This window comes from Rasamsonia byssochlamydoides, assembly GCF_041956645.1.
Source record: "Rasamsonia byssochlamydoides strain NRRL 3658 unplaced genomic scaffold VTN77scaffold_8, whole genome shotgun sequence".
In the NCBI taxonomy this organism is placed as follows: Eukaryota; Fungi; Ascomycota; class Eurotiomycetes; order Eurotiales; family Trichocomaceae; genus Rasamsonia; species Rasamsonia byssochlamydoides.
The window spans coordinates 468,810-492,467 of record NW_027192391.1 but is presented as its reverse complement, the minus strand read 5'-3'; the positions used below and the strand labels follow the sequence as shown (position 1 = coordinate 492,467).

The 23,658-nt window shown below is 50.5% G+C and overlaps 7 protein-coding genes across 7 annotated transcripts; 3 read left to right on the top strand and 4 right to left on the bottom strand.

The window, feature by feature from the left end:
• Positions 1-1,737: 1,737 nt before the first annotated feature.
• On the top strand, positions 1,738-2,119 carry VTN77DRAFT_8997 (uncharacterized protein; the record flags this gene model as incomplete). The annotated part of the gene is made up of 2 exons (XM_069425555.1): positions 1,738-1,751; positions 1,897-2,119. 2 exons carry the CDS (start codon positions 1,738-1,740, stop codon positions 2,117-2,119), a joined length of 237 nt encoding a protein of 78 aa, XP_069280874.1.
• Positions 2,120-3,259: 1,140 nt separating this feature from the next.
• VTN77DRAFT_8996 (uncharacterized protein) lies at positions 3,260-4,119 on the top strand (the record flags this gene model as incomplete). The annotated part of the gene is made up of 3 exons (XM_069425554.1): positions 3,260-3,463; positions 3,520-3,688; positions 3,947-4,119. 3 exons carry the CDS (start codon positions 3,260-3,262, stop codon positions 4,117-4,119), a joined length of 546 nt encoding a protein of 181 aa, XP_069280873.1.
• Positions 4,120-5,829: 1,710 nt separating this feature from the next.
• Positions 5,830-7,309, top strand: VTN77DRAFT_8995 (uncharacterized protein; the record flags this gene model as incomplete). Its single annotated transcript, XM_069425553.1, has 3 exons — positions 5,830-6,256; positions 6,312-6,451; positions 6,524-7,309. The coding sequence occupies 3 exons, from the start codon at positions 5,830-5,832 to the stop codon at positions 7,307-7,309; spliced, it is 1,353 nt and encodes a 450-aa protein (XP_069280872.1).
• Positions 7,310-9,383: 2,074 nt separating this feature from the next.
• On the bottom strand, positions 9,384-13,303 carry VTN77DRAFT_8994 (uncharacterized protein; the record flags this gene model as incomplete). The annotated part of the gene is made up of 4 exons (XM_069425552.1): positions 9,384-10,750; positions 10,807-11,820; positions 11,887-12,646; positions 13,073-13,303. 4 exons carry the CDS (start codon positions 13,301-13,303, stop codon positions 9,384-9,386), a joined length of 3,372 nt encoding a protein of 1,123 aa, XP_069280871.1.
• Positions 13,304-14,858: 1,555 nt separating this feature from the next.
• VTN77DRAFT_8993 (uncharacterized protein) lies at positions 14,859-17,098 on the bottom strand (the record flags this gene model as incomplete). The annotated part of the gene is made up of 2 exons (XM_069425551.1): positions 14,859-16,037; positions 16,097-17,098. The coding sequence occupies 2 exons, from the start codon at positions 17,096-17,098 to the stop codon at positions 14,859-14,861; spliced, it is 2,181 nt and encodes a 726-aa protein (XP_069280870.1).
• A 2,676-nt stretch (positions 17,099-19,774) lies between these two features.
• VTN77DRAFT_8992 (uncharacterized protein) lies at positions 19,775-20,266 on the bottom strand (the record flags this gene model as incomplete). The annotated part of the gene is made up of 1 exon (XM_069425550.1): positions 19,775-20,266. The coding sequence occupies one exon, from the start codon at positions 20,264-20,266 to the stop codon at positions 19,775-19,777; it is 492 nt and encodes a 163-aa protein (XP_069280869.1).
• Positions 20,267-20,409: 143 nt separating this feature from the next.
• On the bottom strand, positions 20,410-22,883 carry VTN77DRAFT_8991 (uncharacterized protein; the record flags this gene model as incomplete). Its single annotated transcript, XM_069425549.1, has 4 exons — positions 20,410-20,510; positions 20,578-20,776; positions 20,827-21,693; positions 21,756-22,883. The coding sequence occupies 4 exons, from the start codon at positions 22,881-22,883 to the stop codon at positions 20,410-20,412; spliced, it is 2,295 nt and encodes a 764-aa protein (XP_069280868.1).
• Positions 22,884-23,658: the final 775 nt, after the last annotated feature.

Below are 23,658 nucleotides of genomic sequence, written 5' to 3'. Positions count from 1 at the left end.
TATGTACATACATACAAAGCGATTAATTTATTCTTTATTCAATTAATTTAATTTCTTTTCTTTTTCTTTTTTCTTTTTTCTTTCCCCTAGGAGTCTTGTCTCTACTACACCGTACAGTACTCCGTATTCGATTCGGGCCTAAAAATGTTGAGAACTTAAGACTGATAATAATACTTAATATTAATAATACATAATACCTAGTCTAAGTTCTAGGTACCTGGTACCCATCCACTAGGTAGGTGCTACTGTACTAACCGCCCGAACGTGGATCTATCTAGTAATCTAGGACCAGATAGTCGACGGGACTACGGATTAGGAGGTACGGAGTCCGCGCAAACGGCAGTCTAGGCTAGGACCTAGATTAATTAATTTAATACTAACAAACAGGACTAGACTAGATTAACAGGACTATGTAGCACTCTCCACTCCACTAAAATAAAAGAAAATAAAATCCTTCTACGCGTCTTCTAGAAGGATCTTATTTTCTTGTCTTATTATTACTCTTGAGGCTTGATTTATTCTAGACCCACTGATCATCTGATCATCATCGTCATCGTCCGACGTCATTATCATTGTCATTGTTGTTAATTTGTCATTCTAATTTCAAACTTCCTTCTTTGTCTTGGGTTTTGATTCTGGGGTCAACTGTCCCTGAAAATAAACTAAGACGGACGTCATAGTATAATGTACTGTCCTGTCAATATACGGAGAACATATTACCTACATACACACCTAGACTGTAATGTACTGTACTGTACATACATAATTGATATTCGATTCAGACTCAGGTTATCCCAGACAGATGCGCCAACAATTCAATTCAATTCAATCCAATCCAATTCTGTTCAACCTCTTTCTTTCTTTCTTCTTTCCCTCCCATAGAAAAAAAATAAAGCAAGTAGAGAAATGAAACGGAATTAATAATAAATAATTGGCATTGTTGACCAAAAGTGTCAACACAACTTGCTTACCTTACTTTACCTTGGAGGTAGTTGGTACCAGTCGAAGACCGTCCAAGCGGTAGGTTAGATACAGACAGAGTGTACTCCGTACTTAGGTAGTCTAATTTACCTATTATTAGCATTGCTTCGTAAGCAACAACCTAGTAGCCCTACCGGAAGTTGGAATTCCGTTACCTAGATAGGTTATAGGTAGAGAGTATGTAGGTCACTGCGGAGTACTTCCGTAGACCTAGTTTGGACACTGATTACCTACCTGGGAAGGTAGTCAGGGAGTTAGACAAGCGATTTATCATTTAGCTACGGGTACGGATTAGATCGGTATTATTCCGTACATGGTATGTCTATCTTTCGGTGTTTGTTTGCCCTCCGTGTTTTTTTTTCTTTTCTTTTTTCTTTTTTTTTTTTGGAAAGTACGGAGTACATATGGATGAATGAATTATAAAACATAATCATCGAGAAAAATGCTCCATCCCTTGATGCCATTGTTTGCATCTACTGCTGTTTGCGGATGACTGCTTCGGAGATATATAAATATACCCTTCCTCTTGCATGTCGATGCTCTCTCCAAAGGGATATCGACAGCTGTCACGTCAGTTTGTCATAGGGAGTATCTGTACTCCGTATACTCCGTACTTTGATTTGAAATTACTCTGATATTATCTCTCACCTGCCCTCTAGCCCTGTAGGGCTCAAAGCCCAGACACTGGACACAAGCCAGACATGCTCCGGCTCCGGCTCCACCGGCACAGACGGAATACTCTCTACAACCGACGGCATGACAGATCCAGTGTCCGTTCTAAAATGACTACTCCAGTCAACAGACTAACAGCCAGTTTGGCGGCTGGCAAGGGGCATTTTAATTTTTTTTAAAAAAATTTCCCCCCTTAGGGCCAAATTGCGAGTGAGTGACTTCTGACTTGTGACTCGTGACTAGGACTAGGACTAGCGGCATTATTGCGATGGGTCTGATTCTCATCAGGACGGACCACACGCAAGGCCCACACACAACAACCCGTCAACTTGACCTCCCTGGCGGCCTGGCCGATCGACACAGCCTTAGCGTGTTCGAACTTCGGTGGAAGCCCGCTAGAAGCCTTCTAGAAGCCTTCTGGAACGACGGCTGGATGGGCCACCGTCCAATGCTTCCGCCTTTGTGATGCCGCGATGGGGACTGCGAAGGGTTCGAAACCAGGCTAATGCACGCACTAGCTTCAACATTACTGCCAATTTACGCCCTTGTCTGCCCGTCCGTCCGTCCGTGGAGAGACCCCCTCTCTTGCCCCCCTCCAAGTGCAATGCCCCCCCTTTCAGCCTCCCTTGCCGCTTGCGCCATTTGCGACTCCCGACCGATCGACGTTGTGGAAAAGGTGGACTGAGCGCAACGGTGATCCAACAGCCAGATCGCGGAGGGTGAAAGGGCCCCCAAGGCTGCGTTTGGGCCTAAAAAAAAAAGCAAAGAAAAAGATTGGATTGTATGCGGTATTTGGTCACGAGTGGACAGTGGACACTGTCCTGACCGCCAATCGTGGCTGAGAAATTATTCGAAATTAACGTTGGTCGAGAAGACTACGGAGGATTACTCCGTACTGTGCGGAGTAATTATCAATCTTAACGACAACAGGGATACCCCTATCGGTCCGGATGCAGGAAGAAGAATCGCTGCTCCTTCTAGAACACGCTGGGATTCCATGCCTGATGACGCTATGGTCCCTCCCTCGTCACAGATCGATCCGCATGCGCTAGTAGCAGCTCCGTACTCCAATGCTCCATATGGCTGTGACTCGTCACTGGTGATTCAGATCATAACTACGGTCCGAATCCCGCTTTGGTAATTGGTAATTAATGCTCGACAGATTAATTATTCCTCGTACAACACTTGGGGATGTCTAATTGGCATTCAGCCATGCACCAGCGCTGTAAGGAGCCACGAACGGACCCTGCTCGGATCTCCAAACGCATCAGCCCGACCGAAGTGGGCTAAAATCCGGTTACCTGTGCTACCACCGTTTCTTGCAGTGGCCAATGACCACACGACATGCGCGAGAGGGAGTTTCATCTTTTCTTGGAATGCACTTTCTTCGATCAGTCAGTCAGTAGTCGTGAGATTCAGGAAGAGCACCACAGGCATTCCAGCAGTTGGCATCGAGCGAAATCGGAGCTGTCAACGAGTCTTCGTAACTATACGATTCATGTCAAGAGCAGGTTGCGCACGGAGCCCTGATGCCATCCTGGGCAGCCCCTTTGAGCCGGCAGTCTAGGTGGCGGGCCTGCATCCCGATCTGGTTACGCGGCACCCCATGGATGGCGGCCAAGGCCCATCGGCTATGGATATTAGCAGCCTGTGGAAGGCTGACATCGTTCCAAAACCCTTCTCGAAGGCCCTAAGGGAGGAGCAGGCCCGCAGACAACCTGGAACAATCCCAGGCTGCAAGGCTAGCGCTGCAGGCAAACCCGGTGACACGATGACGGCGTTCCCAATGACAGGAATCCCCCTTATGCTAGTAAGGACTAAGGAGGAAAAGGAGTCGATCTTGCGGTGAGATCAACACGAAATAAGGGGGAGGGGTCGTTGCCATGCATGACCGCAACAACAGCGATGGCCACATCTTCCATAGCATGTTGGCTCCGCACGGGCGGAGATGCAGCGTTTAAGCTTGCGACTATACGAGCCACACCACGGCGGTTCTATCAGCCGCAGATATCCAGTCTTGTCGCTATTGGAATTTGTAGGATTGTTGAAAACTACGGAGTAAATTGAACAGGCATCTATTCATCAGACTCAGGGGTATGATCTGGCTCTTCCTGCCGAGGTCGCACAGTGCAGTTACTGTTGTATAGAGGATTCACGTAGCTAAATGTCCCTCCCTAATTATCTCACTTTGTGACAGTTTGTCGGCAGTGGAGGCCATGTGGCCACTGCCCACTGCCGACTGCCCTGCCCACATCCTGACACCTCGACTCCTTGGGCACTAAGAGACTAATAGTCCGCGGCAATCACAATTCCGGAGTAGTCCTGGCTCAACGACCGGCCGAATCTTCAGATCTGCATTGGGCCGTATCCACCAGGAGACCGGGGTGGGGAGCGCTGAGGGAACGACCGTTTGGCGCTGCCAGCTCCATCATCCTTGTCCAAGTCAGCACTCCGTACGGTAATTAATTTAATAATTCCAGTCGCTGACCCTGGCGGATGTGGATATGCGCGTGGGCCCGAGTCGAATAAGTACCTCTGCTCGTGCCAAACTGCCACCCGAGCATCTACACACAAGCACAAGCACAAGCACGTCCTGTGGCAAAGTCGGAGCCTCACGCAAAGACCATATCCCGCGTTGCGCATTGCGCTGCTATCATTATCGCTTTACTATTGCTTGATTTACTTTGAATCCTTTCTTTTTCCTCTTTGGGGTCTGTTGGGGTCCGCTGGGTTGTTTTGCGCGTCATCCTGTCCTGCACAGTACCACGTTGCGTCCTTCGACCGTCACTTTCTCCGGTTCCGAAATCCTTTCTGAACGATCCTGCTTTTTCCATCACCACCGACAACGGTCCTCTCACACCTTCCATCCAATCCTGACGCGTCGACGATATCTCCAATTTCCTTAGAACTACGTTCTTAATACCTGTATGTCTCTCCCTTGGTTGTCTCTGCGCGCTCTTGAGGTTCCTGCCGGTCTGCTTTGGTCCCCGTGGCTTGTGCGATTTTCCACAATACAATAGCTGCAGCAGCACGGTTTACTTTCCGAACCGGAGCGGCCGTTATCCCAAAGCTATTGATTGTGGGGTCGACTGCCTCGGAAGAGGGGTTGCCTGTGGCGCGTGTCTTGGTGGCCAGTTTGAGATGCATGACTTCTTCGATCGGTGGTGGTCCTGTATCCAACGGCAGAGCGCGCTCTGCTGGTGATCCAATATTTCGCAGCAGGAGTGCCCAGTTCATGGCGCGTCTAGTTTGAAAAAAAAAATTTTTTTTGCTGACGGATGTCCTTAGAATACGTGTTACGAGTCACCTCGACCGAGGACCTCTGCAACCAGCTCCACCCGAGTCAGGTTTTGTCTTGATCAGACACGTACCGGATCGAGTCGAACGAGTTCTGACGAGTCGGTGTTCGCTGGGTTTGCTGGCTTCACTGATCAAGTGCCAGCGGTCGTCTAGTCAAACGCAGATTACGGTCACCGCACGTCGAGATTGGAGGATTCGAGCCTCGAGGTGCAAAGCAACTGGGTGGTGATTTGGACGCGCCGTTGAGAGTGACTTGCTGGTTTTTTTTACACGCACTGCTGGCCCGGGGCGTTTGTGAGTCGAGGGACGCGCTCTTGCCTCGTCCACTCACATTCCTTTTTTTCCTACTGAAAGAACCTGGCTATTACCGCCCATTCGGACAAGTCGCTCTTTTCTCACTCAGGAAGGCGCTACAGGCTGGAAACAACGTAAGTCACAATACGATTTCAGTGTCTTTCCGTCGGGACTTGCCCCTCCTTCCCTCAAGCCGGGCAGACCTTTTCGCAAGTCTTGCAAAACCTTGTTTTGATAAATTATTCGAAGCAGAGGCTTCTACGAACGCATCAAGTCTAACTTGCTGCCGCAGTCCCAGCGTTGCCTTAGGCGGTGTCGAATTAGTTAGCTCGTGCTTCACCGACTATTATCGTCGCCGCGTCCCAACGCACAACACGACCTTCAACTGCATAATACGCAAACAACAAACCCCACTTGACACTGTCACACACGTCGCATCATCCTTGGAAACGATAAAACTCGATCCCTCAGGCTTGGGAGGAGAGAAAAAGGCTCGGTTGTCATCACGTGTCCTTCCATTCGTCGTGGGCACTTTTGACCCGTCCTTGACTTCGGTTTCTCAGCTGCCTGCTGAGGCAGGTCATGGAGATCACGACCATACTGAATAGAAAAGCTTCTGCTGCCATAGCTGCAGACCCGCAAATGCAACAGCAACTCGCTCAAGCAGTCCACTTAAACGCTCAAACGTCCTCGGAAATGAACTCCGAACAGCCAACCTCTCAAGCAGGGGATCACCCCGTCATGTCTTACCCTTCCAATCCTCCCCCTCTTCATGCGATGACCAACGTGCCTCCTCATGGAGTGAACCATCCCAACAATGGGGTTCCAATGATGCCGAATGCGTATATGCACGGTGGATACCCAGGCAACCCACAACAGCAGCAACAACAACAACAAATGCCAGCTGCTCCCCAGGCGCCTCAGGGTCGGCCTGAACCGGCTCCTCGAGTTTTTCACTGTTCGACATGTAACAAAGGGTTCGCTCGACGCAGTGATTTGGCACGTCATGGTAAGTGACACGGTCTGAGCCTGTGTGGAACAAATTTGGCTGATCCTATTCCCAGAGCGTATCCATACTGGTGTCCGACCCCATGCGTGCGATTGGCCGGGCTGCGGGAAACAGTTCATCCAACGGTCCGCCTTGACTGTACATTCTCGTGTCCATACCGGAGAAAAGCCTCATATGTGTGAGAGATGTGGCAAGGTATGTCATTGCCTTGGTCAAACGTTAAATTGATGGAAAGCTTGCCGCTGACTGTGCTCATGTTATATATAGCCCTTCAGTGACTCTTCCTCTCTAGCCAGACACCGCCGAATCCATTCGGGAAAACGACCGTACAAATGCCCATATGCGAATTGCCAAAAAACATTCACGCGTCGCACAACGCTCACGCGCCATCAGAATCATCACACTGGGACCATTGAGGAGGCTGCAGCTCAGACGGAGGCCAACCTGAGGCAGAACAAGGAGAGGACGGCGGCGCGGTCTTCGGAGGGTGTCTATTCTGAAACCGCGTCTACTCACTCCACGCCTTCACCTGCACAGCAGGTTTCGATGTCTCTCGGCAGCGAACTTCCGCCATTGAATGTGCTTCGTCCCAACGGCGAATACTACATGCCAAACGGATCCATACCGCCTCACCTACGGGGCGACTTTCAACAAGCTAGTCCTCGAGCTTCTCCAACGGCAACGTCGCCATCCCTGTCCAGCTATGGCAGCGCGCCCCATGCCCGGCCGTCGATGACCTCGCATCCTAGCAATTATGCGCCACCGCAGCCACTCGAACCCCCGGCCAATAATGACCATCGACCCAACAGTGTCAGCGGCAGTCCTCACATGACGAGTATGGGATGGGCATCCCCTTCGCACGGTAGCATCCCGTCGCCGGGGTCTGCTCATGACTACAGCTACCCAGAGCCGAGCGGACCAGCCTACCCGGGCGCCATGCCTCCTCACATGTACTTTCCCAACTCTACCATTCGCAGGCCCGGCAGCACAGAGCCGGAGAACTACGAAATGAAGCCGAGAGTTGGTGACAACTCGTGGTCTACTCCGGTCTGACAACAGTCGCCTTTATCTTGCACGCATTGACAGATACTCCTTAGTGGTGATTCGTGTATATGGCTCGCAGCATTATTCATTGGGTGTACCAGACTGGCTGTCACTTTTGATTTTTCTTTTATTATGCCTTTCATAGTGATTCCCCCCCTCGTCCATTATCAATTTCCTCTAGCATCATTTCCTTGGTCTCATGTTCGATGTTGCATTTTGATGTTGTTTTATTGTTGTCGAGATACCATTGATTCGAAGAGACAGCATTAGCACTGGATGGAGTCCGGGTTGAGCGGTGTGTTCCAGTGTTTTGTTCTCTGTTTCTCCTGCCTGATGAACCGTATGACCAGGATGAAGGATAGATAGAGAGTGGAAAAGGATTCGCGTCTGGGTTTGGGGGCTTCGGTTAACGGGAACTGGGTTTTTCTTTTCTTTCTCGTGTATTGTTGTGGCGTCAATCTTCCTGTCATGTTAGTTCCACTTATGCGGCTTGATTTTATTCCCCTAATAATATATTCCTTATCTCGTTTGAACTTGAACTCCTTTTCCTTGTATCTGCTTTCGCTAGGTTCTCAGATTCGATGCGTTTCCCCAGGTGGACAACAACACCTCAATATCAAAAGAAAAAAAATCTTAATCAGGAAGTTCTGCCGGATCTATTTCTATTCTACCTCCTGTACTGCATATGTATGATAGAAGAAGGGAAGATTAAGAAAGAGCTAACTAATGCGAATATAGAGCAGAAACAGTAAAAGGAAAAGAAAACCTGCTGGATGACTTTTTTTTTTTAAAAAAAAAACGCGAGTTAGTTCTACGGAGGGAGAATTCTGCCTGAGATATACTATACGGAGTATATACGTATGTACATTACATACTAAACGCCTTTGTACTGTTCAGTATCAACGAGAAGGCCCGACTTTCACTCTTGCTATCATAATCATATCATATCAGCTCCGACAGACAGACAGACAGTATATGAGAAAAGTAAATAAAAGCAAGAAAAAAAAGAGAGAGAGAGAGAGAGAGAGAGAGAGGTCCGATCGATCAATTGACCGATAAGTAATGTTGATGATATCAACTCCGGCTCCATTGTGCCGAAGACTAGAGAGAGATCATATTGTATGTAAGGCTAACGACTTCTCTATGGAAAGGACAGAGGAAAGAAAAATGGAGGAAGAACAGAAAGATAGGCTCTTTTTTTTATAAGCCAAAAAAAAAGCAAAGCCCCCATCCCATATTCAGTGGATTTCCTTCCATCTATCACCCTTGCTTTTTATCGCAGTATGTAGCTGCAGGTTTTCACAAGCCAGATAGCAAGCTCGCCGACACGTTGCCTAGTACCTAGTACCTAAAATCTGGATTTTTTTTTTCTCTTTTCTTTTCTTTTCCATGAGGAGACCGGCTGGGGGATATGGATTAGGTTAGGTATATACTAATACGTTATATATTATTGTTGATCTAACTTAAACTGATCTACTCCCGAGCTTCTCGGGATTATTTATCTATAATCAATTCTGAGAAGGTATTATATTATATAAAGGTTTATTAGATGTCTTTGTCGGAATTGGATTTATCTTGGAATTGTCTTTCGTTTAATGCATTGAATGCAATATGATGATATACATATATGAGATGGAATATCTGTCAACGGAGACGATGAAACAATAGAATTTTGACTAGACTAAAACTTCTGGTATGACATAATGAAGAAACGACGGTGACTAGACAAAGATCAAGAAGAGAAGAAAACAGGCTGATTTTATTTTAAGCCTGAAAACTAATGTGGCTGATTGATTAGCTTCCATCTCCTTTTGTTTGTTTTGGGTCCTTGCTTAGTTTCATGGGTAAGGTAACTGCAGCATAGAACCCTTGGGCGCTGACAGTTATCTCAGCAGTGTCTTTCGTTTAACGCGTCGAATGCAATGGACTGATATATAAACCTGAAATATCTAAATGAGCATATAGTCATGCCACTGTGTATCCTTCCAACATCAAACTATATCATAGACATCAAGTAACCATGAAACGGATGTTGTCCTCTATCTTGTCTATATAGACCAGTCACAGCCAACCGAGGTTCTATCTATACAATTTCCGTAGCCTCACTCCTCCGCGTGCTACTTTTCAAACCGTCCACCCAGAAACTCTTCTCGCTCATCCGCGTCAGACTCCTCGCGAAGCTGAAGAAGCCCTGTCGGAGCCCCAGTTCGCGACCAGAGACACCTCTGCTATAGTCCTCCTTGTCATCGAACCAGCCCGTGCGTCGCTTGACAGCTTTCCACGCTTCAACGCCCAGAATGAAGATGATGACTGCGCCGAAGGAGAGTGCCCATTCCCATGAGATTCCCTGCTGCTTGAAGACGCTCGTGTTCAGCCCGGGGATGTAAACGCAGGGGAAGACCGACACTGCGCCGATAATAACGGCCCAGAATAGGAACTGGTTCTCCCAGAAGATATCGCGGAAAAACGGGAGTCGAGGACTGTCATTCGGATCGCGCATGGGGTCAGCGTCCAGGTTGAACATGCTGTTGCGGAGATGCTTGAATTCCCACGCCGCGATGAGAATCAGCCAGGTGAGTTCGGCGAAGACGGAGGCACGCGCGCGGAAGACGACGCGGCATGCCTCAGATTCCTCGCGGTTGCAGTCGATCCCCAGGTCGGGCTGACCGTTCCCTGCACCGTATATGATGATCACGAAGGTGAGGAGCGTCAAGGCGCCCATTAGGACTCCATACACGGTCATGTCGACGATAATCTGCCAGGAAAAGATCCCCTTCTTCGTGTCGTGAGGGGGCCGACGCATCACCGAAGCAGACGCCTTCTCACGGCCGAGGCCAAAGGCAGGAAATGACGAGGTGATCATATTGATCCAGAGAATCTGCAGAGGCGAGAGTGGGAACACCGACACGCCCTGGCTGTCCTGGAACCCTAGACCGACGATAAGGAGGACGACTTCGGCGACGTTCGACGTGAGCAGATGAAGGACGAATTTCTGGATGTTCTCGAACATCCGTCGACCCTCCTCGATGGCGTTGACGATGCTGGCGAAGTTGTCGTCTGTGAGAACGATGTCAGAGGCTGACTTGGCCACGTCGGATCCGCCCATGCCCATAGCGATGCCTACGTCAGCAGCTTGGAGAGATGGTGCGTCATTGACTCCATCGCCAGTCATGGCACAGTAACAACGACGGCGATGGAGTGCAGCAATCATCCGAGTCTTGGTGTCTGGGGCACAGCGAGCGATGACCAGGGGTAACGTGGGCAGAGTATCGATCTCGTCATCAGTCATACCATCGAACTCCGCCGCAGTCTTCACGAGCGAAGCCGCTTCCTCGGCAGAAAGTGACCCAGTATCTCTAGGTATGATGCCGACTTCCTTTGCAATGGCAGTCGCAGTAGACGGATGGTCGCCGGTCAGCATGTGGACACGAATCCCTGCCGTCGTACATTCTGCAGCTGTCAGTAAGATGTGTACTCTTCAAGTAAATTCCGAATCGACCACTTACCCCTTACAGCATCCTTCGTCTCGATTCTGGGCGGATCGTACAGACCAGCCAGGCCAAGAAGAGTTAAATCCTTCTCGACCTCATCACGAGGCAGCTCGTCGCCCTGCTGATACCCTTCAGGCACCGGCTTCTGAGCGATGGCGAGCACTCGCAGACCCTGATCTGCAAGAAATCCCATCTGCTCGAGAACCTTGTCTTTAGTTTCCGGCGTCATCGCCTCCTGGTGCTGGCCGACTCCAACAGATGTGCAGAGGTCAACGACCCGTTCGACGGCACCTTTCGTATAGACGATAGGGTTTTCATCGTCCTTTTTGTAAACGACGGACATTCTTTTGACGGTGTTGTCGAAGGGATATTCTGCAATTTCTTTCCAGCCCTGGTCTGCTTCGAGGGTCTTCTTGCCGTAGCCAAACCGATGGGCGAAGACCTGCAGCGCAATCTCGGTAGGGTCCCCCATTGTCTGCCAGTTGCCTGAGTTGGCATCATGACGGACCGTCGCGAGATTGCAGAGGGCAGAGGAGAGTAGGAAAGACTCTAGTTCTGGGAAGATTTCAGGGATCGATGTACTACTACCCGCTTCTAGATCCTCACCATGAGTCTCCTCATCCTGGAGGCTGTTTTGCTGCCTCTCTCCCTCTGCGGGGATGTCAAACTGGAGGCCTGCAGCACTCCGAGCCTGGTCCATCTCTAGTCGCTTCTTTTCCTGCTGCTCTTCTGCTTCCCTCTTCGAGGCTGGGGCGTCGCTCAGCGTGATGTAGCCACGGGTAGGATTGGATGCATCGTCTGACTTGTTGACGCTGTAGATCCCTATCCCAGGTATCCAGGCCTTACGCGTCACCATCTGGCCTTGGGTGAGGGTCCCAGTCTTGTCTGAGCAGATGTTGGTCACTCCGCCGAGGGCCTCCAGCGCAGAAAGTTGTCGAACGACGACACGACGCTTTCGCATCTGGGTCATTCCGACGACCATTGTGATGGTCAAGACGGCGATCAGCGACTCGGGGATGATCGCAATACCTGCCAACAAAAAATCAGTATAAATGAATAGGATGATACTGGATGATACTCAGGGGAAGGCTCTACCAGTAGAAATCGCATAGACAGCCACCTCATTCGTGACATGAAATCTATTCACCCCAAAGACAATGATAGCCAAGACGATAGCGAGTCCAAGCAGAGAATACGCCAATTTACTCAACTTGATCTGGAGCGGCGTGCCCTCCGTGAGGCCCAAGAACTTGCCCACACCGTCGTAGATGCGCAGCGCTCCTCCTTTGACGGGCTGCAAGGCGCCGTGCTTCTTACGAGACATGGATCGGTTCTCCTTGCGCTTCTTCTTGCCCTGCATAGACAGCGCAATCTTGCCGATTTCCGTGTACATGCCCGTGAAGACGACGATGCCCCGGCCCCGTCCTTTGGTGACAGTGGAGGAAGAGTAGACCATGTTCAGACGGTCGCCAACACCGGTGGACACTTCGTCCTGATTCGAGGTGTCGAAGTCGACTTCCTTGGCCACGGGGATCGCTTCACCAGTGAGAATCTTCTCGTCACACTCCAGATTCATGCAGTCGAAGAGCCGGATGTCCGCAGGGACAGTGTCGCCAGTCTTGATCTGGACAATATCGCCGGGGACGACGTCTCCAGACGGGATGGTGTCCGTCTGTCCGTTGCGAATCACAGTCGCTGAAGGAGAGGATAGAGACCGCAAAGCGTCCATTTTCTTTTCCGCCTGGAACTCCTGGTAGAATCCGATGAGGACGTTGGCGATGATGACGGCCGTGATGACGCCGCCTTCGACGTAGTCGGAGATGCCGTACGCCAAAGCCATGGCAAGAACAAGGACCTGTATTCAACCAGCATGGTGTTAGCGATCAGCCGAACTGGATCAATATAGAATTGGCGAACGTTTGAGGATAGACTCCATTCTTGCTTTATATATTCATGTACAACACACGCACGAGATACCATAGACGGAATGTATGCTAAGGAAAGTCGCCCTCCTTGAAAGGCCGATGCGATCAGCGAATATCAGCTGACAACTGTCGATGTTCATTGGAAGTAAATTGCACTTTCTCCTGATGAGAACAAGCTACGACTGGCATGAGATCTCAAACAGAAGACAGACAACCGGACAAACTGGATTTCGATACCTCGGAGGCATTTTATTTTGCATTATGAGGGAGACTTCCACGACCTTAAAAAAAGAGCAGAAACCAACAGGCGAAAAGAAACAGATATAGTAAAAAAAATAATAATAAAAAAAACGTACCAAAATCATCGCATTAGAAACCTGCTTCACAAGAACAGAGTACCACTTAACACCCCCCTCCCCCTCTAGCTTATTCCCCCCAAACATCTGCTGCAGTTCTTGGACTTGGACATCGGTGAGACCGGTCTCGATATTCGTCTGGAGGTGCGCTGCAATCTCTTCGACGGCCATCAGGAATGGGTGTTTCGGGTAGGTTTGTTGTGCCTGGGACTTCTTTCTGGAAGAACCCATTTTGGTATATATATGTCCTTCTTCGTTTCTCGCCAGAATGCGGGAAGATTTTAAATGTAAGGATATTACCTTTACTTGAAATCAGTGAAAGTGAAAATGTATGTGAATGTGAGGATCACTTCAGGAACCCATTCGGGAAGGATGCCGATCCCAACTTCCACCGGGATGGGGTTTATTGATTGATCGTACTGTCCTGTACTATACTCGTCAAGGTCGCTACGTATAATAAAAGAATGTAGTAGACAGACAGGTCACGTCATATAAGGAAGGGACCGAAAGGTACATGTATCCAGAGATTGACTCGATTATGGAGAGGATAAGAGACGAGAAAAGAGAAGAGAACAGTAACGAAGAAATACCGCCACGAGAGAGGGGGCACTGCCCAACCTTATTTATATACGTCTACCTACTAGGTAGACACAAGAAACTAAATGCATCTCTCTCATGATGTATGCTTCCCGAGCAGTGAATCCCCACGGGGCCGTCCGTGGGAGAGAGCGGAGATTGATTCTTCCTTCCAACCAAGATTTCTTTCGTCCGCTCCGTATATACCCACTGGTACTCCGTACACCCACACCCAGGATCACACCCACTGGATGAATGTAGCCTACCTACCTAGGCACATACACCGATGATGACTGGTACAGTCAGTGCCTACGGGCGTTCCAGAGAATGTCGTTCCGTTACGACCGGTTGGTTCCAAGTTTACTGTATGTACACTTACTGGTCGAGACTCGAGCGGAAGGCTTGGCGCTTGGCGCTTGGTTTGGCTTGGCTTGGCTTGGCGGGATTCGTTTCCTTCCGAGCGCGGAGCGGCGGACTTGAGCATGAGGCTCACATGAGCATGAGCAAGGCAACCCTCCCCTGCATTGCATGATGCATGACATTGCCAAGCACTGTCTTCCATGGTCGTGGATCGCCTACGGAGTATGCCATTGGAATTATGGATGTATTGTTCCGATACAATACCCCATGTGGCAAGGACTGCGCCTCAATTTCAGGCATTATCTCGGCGATTTACTATAGGAAGTAGCATAGGTAGGGACGCCAAGAGGAGGAGCCTGGAGGAGTCTGAGAACAGGAATCCCACCCTGTTCGGTGGCCAAGTCCTCTGACTGACTCCCGCCTTATTAATATCAGCGGCGGAGAAGTCGAGGAACCTCCGAGATCCCCCCAGTTAGACCTCAGTGCCAAAGAAACGATATGTGAGGGTATCATTACGTACGTACGTATCTAGATACGTCATCTAGCCAGACTATTTCTCGTATCGAAGCCTCGGCACTTTTCGCAATCGGAGATATACCTGATGTGATGACCTAGTATGCGTACCTAAATGGATGCCATAAGCCAAGGGAGGTGAAAGTCTAAGAAAACAAGAACGTAGCTAGAATAATAGATGAATATACTATACTCCACTGAGTGAATCGAGATATCCTCCATTCAAACAACGATATGGTATCTCATAAGTATCGTAATGTACAAAGTGCCCACCAACTCCGAACTCCATCCGAACTCCAAGTTATCCGACAAATGCCTCATGCCTTATGCTTCATGCCTACTTCTTCCTCCCTTTACCCTTCTTCTTTTTCGAGGTATCCTCTGGTATACTTATCGTCCCCTCCACGACATCTTCGCCCTGCCCTTTGAGCTTTTCAGACCCGCTGATGAAGAAAGTCAGATCGCGATTCTGCTCAGCCAAGTCGGCGTTTGCAGCCTTGAGCTTCTCAACTTCTGCGGTCAACAGCTCAACCCGCTTCATGAGATTCTCATTCATGGCCTTCTCTTCGCGCCATTCTTTTTCCATCTTGCGCGCCATCGTCTCGAATTTCTCCGCTCGGCGCTCAGCGCGATCCCTCTCGCGTTCCAAACTGGGAACGCTTTCCTTGGCGAGGATGTCGTACTGCCGTTGCAAATCTCTCAGGCTTTGATTCGCCTTCTCCGCAGCTTCCTGCGCAGATGCTGCGGCAGCACTGGCTTGTGAAGCCTTGTCCACTGCACGTTCCACGATTTCTTCGAAATACGCGCGCTGGCTCTCGAGTTGGCTGGTTAGGAGATGCGTGTACTCCACGCTCATATTTTCTAACTTCTCCCGGGGCACGGCATCCGTCCAGTCGGGTGGGTCGAGAGCGGAATTGTCCGCAGCAGGGAGTTCCACGAGTTTACCATCGCTTTTGCTCTGAATGATGCGGTGAACATAGGCATCACTCACATAGTCCCAGACCCTCTGTGTAGCGAGGTCCATGGAGAATGCGTGGGAGGTCTCCTTGAAGTGTGCGAACGCGTGCGCCCCGTCATATCGACCACAGCCGATATTACCACAAATCAGACATATCCAGAGGTTCACCTCCGAGTGACACACGCTACATTCGCTCGGCCCTTCGTCCGTATCCGCACCCTGGCCACGTCTACCGAAATCATCCAAAGTGTACCTGCATACCGGACATCCGCTGCCTTTCCACTTCTGCAGGCACGTGCAGTGGAAGACATGTTGACAGATGATAGTCAACAGGCCAGTTGTCTCATCCATCCGTTCTAGACAAACCGGACAAGTAGGCAACTCAATAAGGGATGGCGTAGGCGGCGCGAGCGGCTTCGCAGAAAGAGCGGCAGTCTGATTCGCAGATCTTGTGGAGGGAGGGAAAGGTTCTTGTGTGCCGTCTGAACTCGAATTCGAGGAAGTATCCGCGACTCGGATCTCGACTGATTTCACGAACACTACATGGCAAGTTTCGGGCTAGGGAAAATAGCATCAGTTTCGAGTGCTCTTGGTAGCTAAAAGGCATCAGTCCTTACCTCCATACTGTTGAAGACCTTTCCGTTCCACTCTTTCTGCCACTCTCTTGCCTTCTTCCCACTTCTGAATTTCATTAGAACCATGTATCGATTTGCCCTTGCCGTCCGGATCATTCGAAAATGGCTGACATTATCCCTCGTTTCCTCTCCGACAAAGCCCAGAAAGTCGGACGGCGAGAGGTATGATGGCACCGCCAAGATGCAGAGTGTTGTGCAATCCTCATCCGGCAGCGAGACGGACGCGTTCTCTGCTGCATTGTCATCTGATCGATGCTTCCCGCCGCCACCCATCTGGTCTCTAGGTTGTCGAGCGGCCGAAGACCCTTTCAGATATGAAGGATAATCATCCACCATCAGCGAAGGCGTTTCCTTTGCATCTCGGTACAGATGAACAATCCCCCACACGCTGTCCGAGAGCTTCTGGTCGAGCGGGATATATCTTCCCTTCGTATATAGGCCCCCTAGGATATCCGTGCCGATACCTGTGGTGATTGCATTGTTTCCTTCGATATTCTTCTCGGCCCGCTTCGACTGCGCCGTGCTCTGCTCCGGAGCGATCATATCGATACTCTCAATGGAGATCTTGTCGAACCTCAGATCGGATTCAATCGTGGGAGCGGCCGTGGTGGATTGCGAAGTAGACGTGCTATTATCTGTAATCGCGCTGTCGGAGGTGGATGGGCTGGGCACCCCCGGAACCAGACATTGGTTCTTGTCTTCTTGAAACCCAGCTGACGTGACTGCGTTGCCGAAGCTGTCAATTACTCCGAACCGGGATGTGTCGTCTAACTTGGTAGATCTTTTATCGTTCCCCCTACCACGTCCACCTCGCACCGATAATTTGGCGTACCCGCGTTTTTGAAACGGAAGAAGAGCTTCGCGGGCGGATTCGAATGCTAAAGACGTAAGATGCTTCCTATCAAAATCCGGAGATGCGCAGCCGAGAGGAGAACCTGAGAAAGGGAGAAGTTCAAGGGATATGTGGTAGAAGTAAGAGGGCATCCCGACGCATGTTCACGCCATGGGATTTTAGAGCTTTGGTGTGAGATCTAACTCCCCAAGTACTCTACTCTGTATGGCTCTCTAAATCTTTGGTTTATCGGAGTCGAAGGTGGGCCGTCACGTGATGATCCGATTGTGGGGTGGCGATGTGGCGACAAGCTGCAAGTCAACTGACAGAAAACAGCTACAGAAAATCTAATGACAGTTACAAGTGGCGAAGTTATGGAAATGATCTTCAGACCCTTACAGGGTATTGAATTCTGTCATGAATAAAATAATAAATCCTAAGTAGTCATAGGTGTAGAAACCTAGATGTTCCATAATCATCAAAGAAAGCCGTCACGTGTGACCACCGAACGCCGAAGTGGCAATGCGAACCGTAGCCCATCCATAGCCCAAAAGAAAGAAAAAAAAGTTCAAGAAGTCAGGAAATCCCTTTAGTTGCCTCCGCGCAACCGGAGAACCAGGTGAAGGGTCGATTCCTTCTGGATGTTGTAATCCGAAAGCGTCCGACCATCTTCAAGCNCCAGCAAAGATAAGTCGCTGCTGGTCCGGGGGAATACCCTCCTTATCTTGAATCTTGGACTTGACGTTGTCAATCGTGTCAGAGCTCTCAACCTCCAAGGTGATCGTCTTGCCGGTCAGAGTCTTGACGAAGATCTGCATTCCACCACGGAGACGCAGGACAAGGTGAAGGGTGGATTCCTTCTGGATGTTGTAGTCTGATAGTGTGCGGCCATCTTCCAGTNCCAGCAAAGATAAGTCGCTGCTGGTCCGGGGGAATACCCTCCTTATCTTGAATCTTGGACTTGACGTTGTCAATCGTATCCGAGGACTCGACTTCCAAGGTGATCGTTTTCCCGGTGAGAGTCTTCACAAAGATCTGCATACCGCCACGGAGACGCAGGACCAAGTGCAAGGTAGACTCCTTTTGAATGTTGTAGTCGGACAGAGTGCGGCCATCCTCCAGCTGCTTGCCTGCGAAGATCAGGCGTTGCTGGTCCGGCGGGATACCCTCCTTGTCTTGGATTTTCGACTTCACATTGTCGATGGTGTCGGAAGACTCGACCTCAAGGGTGATGGTCTTGCCGGTGAGGGTCTTGACGACTGCGTCACTGTTAGCGGATGCTTGTAGGAACTGCCACGAAGCCAGATCAACTTACAGATCTGCATTCCTCCACGGAGACGCAGGACCAAGTGCAAGGTAGACTCCTTCTGAATGTTGTAGTCCGACAGAGTGCGGCCGTCCTCCAGCTGCTTGCCTGCGAAGATCAGACGCTGTTGGTCGGGTGGAATGCCTTCCTTGTCCTGGATCTTCGACTTGACGTTGTCGATGGTGTCGCTCGACTCGACCTCGAGCGTGATGGTCTTGCCCGTAACTGAAAAGGTTTGCAGTCAGCAATGTTGCCAGATGGCCACATGTGGCGATATGATAAGGGTTACTCACGAGTCTTGACGAAGATCTGCATGATGATGGCTTGCTAGTAGAGATTATCGAACGCAAGAGATGTCTTCAGGACGGCTGTATGGAGAAAACCAGAGAGAGAAGGTAGGTGGTTGTGATGGAGATGGAAGTGGTGATGTGTAGAAAGTGAGATGGGGGGAGCAGGATGCAGGAGGGCGAGGTTTAAGTAGGAAGGCAAGAGGGGGGGGTGGAGGCGAAGCTGGCAGCGGTCTTAGTCAGGGTTGCCTGAGCAGGCAAGTGAAGCCAGCGTGGTCTGGCAGCGCCTAGCAGGTTCTGGTAGCCAGTGACGGGATCGGCCTGCCTGTGGCTGGGGAAGCTGCTAGAAAGACGTTGGTCGATCGGGTGAGTCAGCCTGTTCATGTGACGAGAGCGGAAGGTGACGCCATCGGCAGGCTACGTTTCCACCCTCAGTCACTGGCGGACGCTGTACAGTCTATAGACTGTCACCCATCCAAGCCACAGAGGTCTTTTCTTTCAGGGCGACAGATGGCAGACTCCTGCATCTTTGTTTTTAAGTGACCGATTTTCCCGAGTTTTGCCCCGATGTCATCTGTTTCTAGACATCATGGTTATCGCCCCGATGACGTGATGATGGCTCTTATCTCAACGCTATCTGGCCGCACCCCTGCGTTACCCAAGGTACCCATCATTGACTCCCGATTGCTGCACTATTACTCGTCCTAGTCAAACGCTACCTCCTCCCGGTCGAAATATGCCTCGGGACGGGTCTCTCCGCAACCTACGACGCTCCATGCAATTGCGTTTCAGGCCCTCGCGGCATTTGTCTACCTAAAAGTGGAGTTGCAGGGTTCTAAGTAACAGACACGAAGTCCTTCTAGAAAGCGTTGGGAGATCCTAGTATTTAGTATTTTGTGACTTCACAGGTCTTACAGGTCTCGTTTAGCTCCTTTTTATTACTATCTTAGATACTTTCCAGCCGGCTTCCTACCCATATTCCTTGCCATATATTTTCCATGTCCCCCTCTAATATATGTCTTCCCTGACTAAAAATCCCTCACTAATATATATATATATATATATATATGTACATCTCTTGCTAAATAATAGGGGGTAAGCAGATTTTGTGCATTCGTATGCTTGCACAATTTTGCAATGCCTAGGGCACTTGTCCAAAGATGTTATAAGAGATAGGAAAATTCCATATTTGTAGCTTGTATGTATTGCAGCGGTCGAGCTGTCCGATCCTGCGGTCATCCCAGTGTCCAAAATACCAACTCATATCCGCCAAGGGCCCTGGACTGAACTTTTTGGTCCGGGTGGACGGCCCGAAAGCCAGCCACATAGAAGTAACGAGCCCATGTCCCAATTCTCGAAACGCTCAAATGCAGACAGATCCATTGAAGAAAAAAATGGAGGGTACACAGCAGATGAAACACAAGGCTGAAGCAAATCATGCAACAAACCGACAACTCACTTGCGCCGTCATTGGTGCAATCATGACATCTCATGATCAGTGACCGTACAGAGTCATAACATTCGTGATCCTCGTCACCGCTGCGAAGAAACACTATGCAAGAGGTAATGTATATCGCGGAGAAATGATAGAGGATGGGAGGTGTCCGGGACGTTTCGAGGTCGATTGAGACGAAATCGGATCGAAGAGTTTCAAAACAAGAAACTGAAGGAAAGAGGCTCTCGCCGTATAAAAGAGGGTGACTTGCCCAGCAGGCGAATTTCGGCATGTCTCATGATAATGACGATTAAATGCATTACTCATGCGAGTTCATCTCCGCATCAATGCCGTCATTTCAAGAGGCCGTGGTAAGCGAAAAAGGGAAAAAAAAAGTACAGGCAAATCGTTTCTAATCTTATTTTATTGGTCTTCTTAGTTGGCGCGAATGACCAATCGAGAGAGGAATTTATTGGACAAGCAGTCGAAATCGTCGCGGTTGAATGTTGTAGTGGAGCGGGTGCGAAGGTAGGATTCTGCAAGAAAAAAAGGTCAGCTCGAGAAAATTACTATCATATGTAGAGATTGAAAGCGGTCACGTACCATACTGGGTGACATGCTGGCGGACTTCGGTCATCGTGTTGCACACATCAGGGTTGGAATTGAGCAAATGATGGTGCTTGTGCGTTTCCCAGTCGGTAAAGGCGGGGAGTTTCTGCGATATGGCTTGGAAGAGACCAACAATCACACCAACCGGCGTGGCCTCCATATCGTTGCAGAACTTTTCAACCGCAGCGGCATCCTTCTCAAACAATTAGTGGAACTCTTATCAAGGCCGACAGCTCAACTCACCGGAACGCGATAATGGCAGTCGAACTGCATTTCTTCCCACACCGCCAACAGGATCGAGGCGAGGATGAAGATAGTGGGCCAGTTCTTGAGCTTATCACCGCTGTAGACGCTGGAATACAAAGCCGAAAGCTCCTCGAGGACATCCTTTTGCAGCTCGCGCCACATATTGGCCATGGCACATTTGATCTGGAAGTTGATCATAACCGGCGCCATTGTCTTACCCCGGAACCTGGATTTCTCATCCTCGATCTTACCGAGAAAGCCTTCTTCATCTCCGATACCCTCGACCATGGTCACATGAAGGGTAAGGTTGTACGCGAGGATGAGCTTGAGGGCTTTGCGAATCACGGGCAGCTTGGTGCGGAAGTAGTAGCGGAAGGCAGTCTTGAGCATCTGCGTCAGGAAAGGCGTGCCATCAAAGTAGTCGTCGACGAACTTCTCGAAGCTGCCATTCCCATCGATATGACGGTCGAGATAATCGGAGAGCATCGCATGTGAGATGCCTTCCATGCCAGCCGAGAGTTTCATGGTGGACACTTCGAATTGACTCAGTTCACGGTGACTCCGATCTTGCTGGACCGACTCTACCCAGTCCACATTGAAGCACTCTTCGTCGCGAACGTAGACCTCGCGAGCATTGATCGGCAGGATTTGACCGTATCCGTGTGTCACGAAAAGTGTCCTCTCGTGCTCGGAGAATCCCTTGATGTTCCCCACCGAAAATCCAAGCGTGATATGACGCTCGTAATCGGCTTTCCAGTCCTTCATGAAGTACCCAATTTCCTTGATATCGATTCTGGTGCACGGAACCTGCCACAACCGGGCGTGCGATGGCTGGCAGCCAGCACAGGGTTCACCTTTGTCGCACTGTTCTTGTCGTGAGTAAAAGGATTGAAATACAGGATGCAGCTGGGAGAATCAAAACATACAGTCTTCTTCAAAAACTTGCACCGCAAACAGGCTCGCAGTTTCCGAATCTCACTAGCCTGCTTTCGCTGGTCAGGCTTCAGAGGACCCTTGCGCTTTCCAATTCTCTTTTCCGTGGTCTCTGGTTTCCCAGTTTGTGACTGCTTGCGGACTTTGGTTTCCGAGGTCTTGGCGGCAATGGGACTCTTGCGAGACGGCTTCCTGGTAGTAGGAGGAGAGGCCGATGACTGCGAGGTCGGGGACCGCGTCGGTGAAGATGACTTCTTAGCCGGCACCGGCATAGGCCGCACAATGGCAACAGGGCTGACCGCAGTGGGGGATACCGATCCATGAGAGGAGGTGTGGTCCAGCGAGACGCGCCGGCCCATTGAACTGTTATATACCGACTCCAGGGAATCAGAGCCCGGTGAATTGAGGGGATTGGGGATATCGACGAAACTGCCCCAAGAGGCTTGCGTCTGCTGCTCAAAGTCCGAGTAGGACGACTCCGACAGAGTCCGGTGATGAAGCGTCTGGGTGGGATTGATAAACATGCCTTCCGGAAAAGAGGGATCGATCGAACGACGGGTCTCAATGGTCGCCCAGCCATTGTCGCTAGAACTCGTCAACGATCGCACCTCCAGGTACGTGTCTGTGGGAGAACTGCTCTCGGGGATGGCCCCATAAGTCATATCAGGGAGACCATTTGGGAAGGTCATCAGATCGTGAAAGTCGTGGTACGTGTACGGCACGATGTCGACCGGTGCCGACAGCGACAGATAGGAGCCGTCCAGCAGGCTTCCGGTGTCCAACGGGGCCTGGGACGCCGGCATCAGATCCACGGGCGAGGTCTGCAACGGGACGCTATAGCTGGAGGTGAACTGAGGGGCCGACGAGGTGTCAATCTGAGTGTACTGGAGGTGGCTTTGGAGCTGTTGTTGAAACTGCCAATCTGAGATCAGATTGGGATCCTGTGAGACCGTCTGATCAAAGACGTGACCGCTGGTTTGCAACGGCGAGAGATCTCGCCGCCCGTCCGCTCGCTGGCCATTCTGATCCACCGCCACGGGCCAACTCTGGGCCTGAAGGTAGCCTCTCGAGTCGTAATCGAGCCCTACAAGGCCATCGTTTGTCAGATCAATGTTGGACATAATCAATGCCGCGCGCGAATCGCGACGAACAGGTTCGAAGAGGCAAAAGAAGCTGGAGTTGAGGACGAGGCCTTCGCCTGCGAAAAGTCGAGAAGCTCGAAATCTGGGGGACGGGCGAGGAAAAGGCCGCGGGCGGATGAGGCCAGCGAGGAGCGGTGGGGGTGCAAAGAGGCGGTGAGGGAAGGCGCGCGGTTGGATACGCTAGGGAGTTAGCCTGGGAGGTTATCGCTATCGCAGGCGTGCGTTAGCCCCGTTATCGCGTTGGGTGATCCGTCAGATCCTGCTAATGCCACGCCATCGGTGGAACGCCCGCTTGGCCTGCCAGTCGCACGCCGTGTTCGGTCGGACCGTCCTCCGCTCTCCAACGCGTCTCCATTGCCTAGCAGTGACTATTAACATTTGGATCCAATCGAACGTCCGAATATTGAGACGAACAAAACCTCCGAAACCTTCTCCGGCGATCAGGAATTGACCTCGGCCACGGACGTACGGAGTCGATGCACAGCCAAACAATTGATTCTGCTGCGACAGACAAGTTGTCCCTGAAGGAGCGAGCAGCACAGGACCTGGCTGTAGCTGTCGCTGCAGCCTACCTAGGTAGTATTTCCTAGGCGAAGTGAGACAAGACGGGACTCCGCATGCCAACTAGGCCTCTCGACGCATCAGTTGGCGAATCAAACGGCCGNGATCGACTCCGCCCGTGGAGATAGGCCCGGCCAGTCTGTGGCATTAGAGGGTCACGGGAACACGGGAGGAACCCCGCTGCGGGCGATCC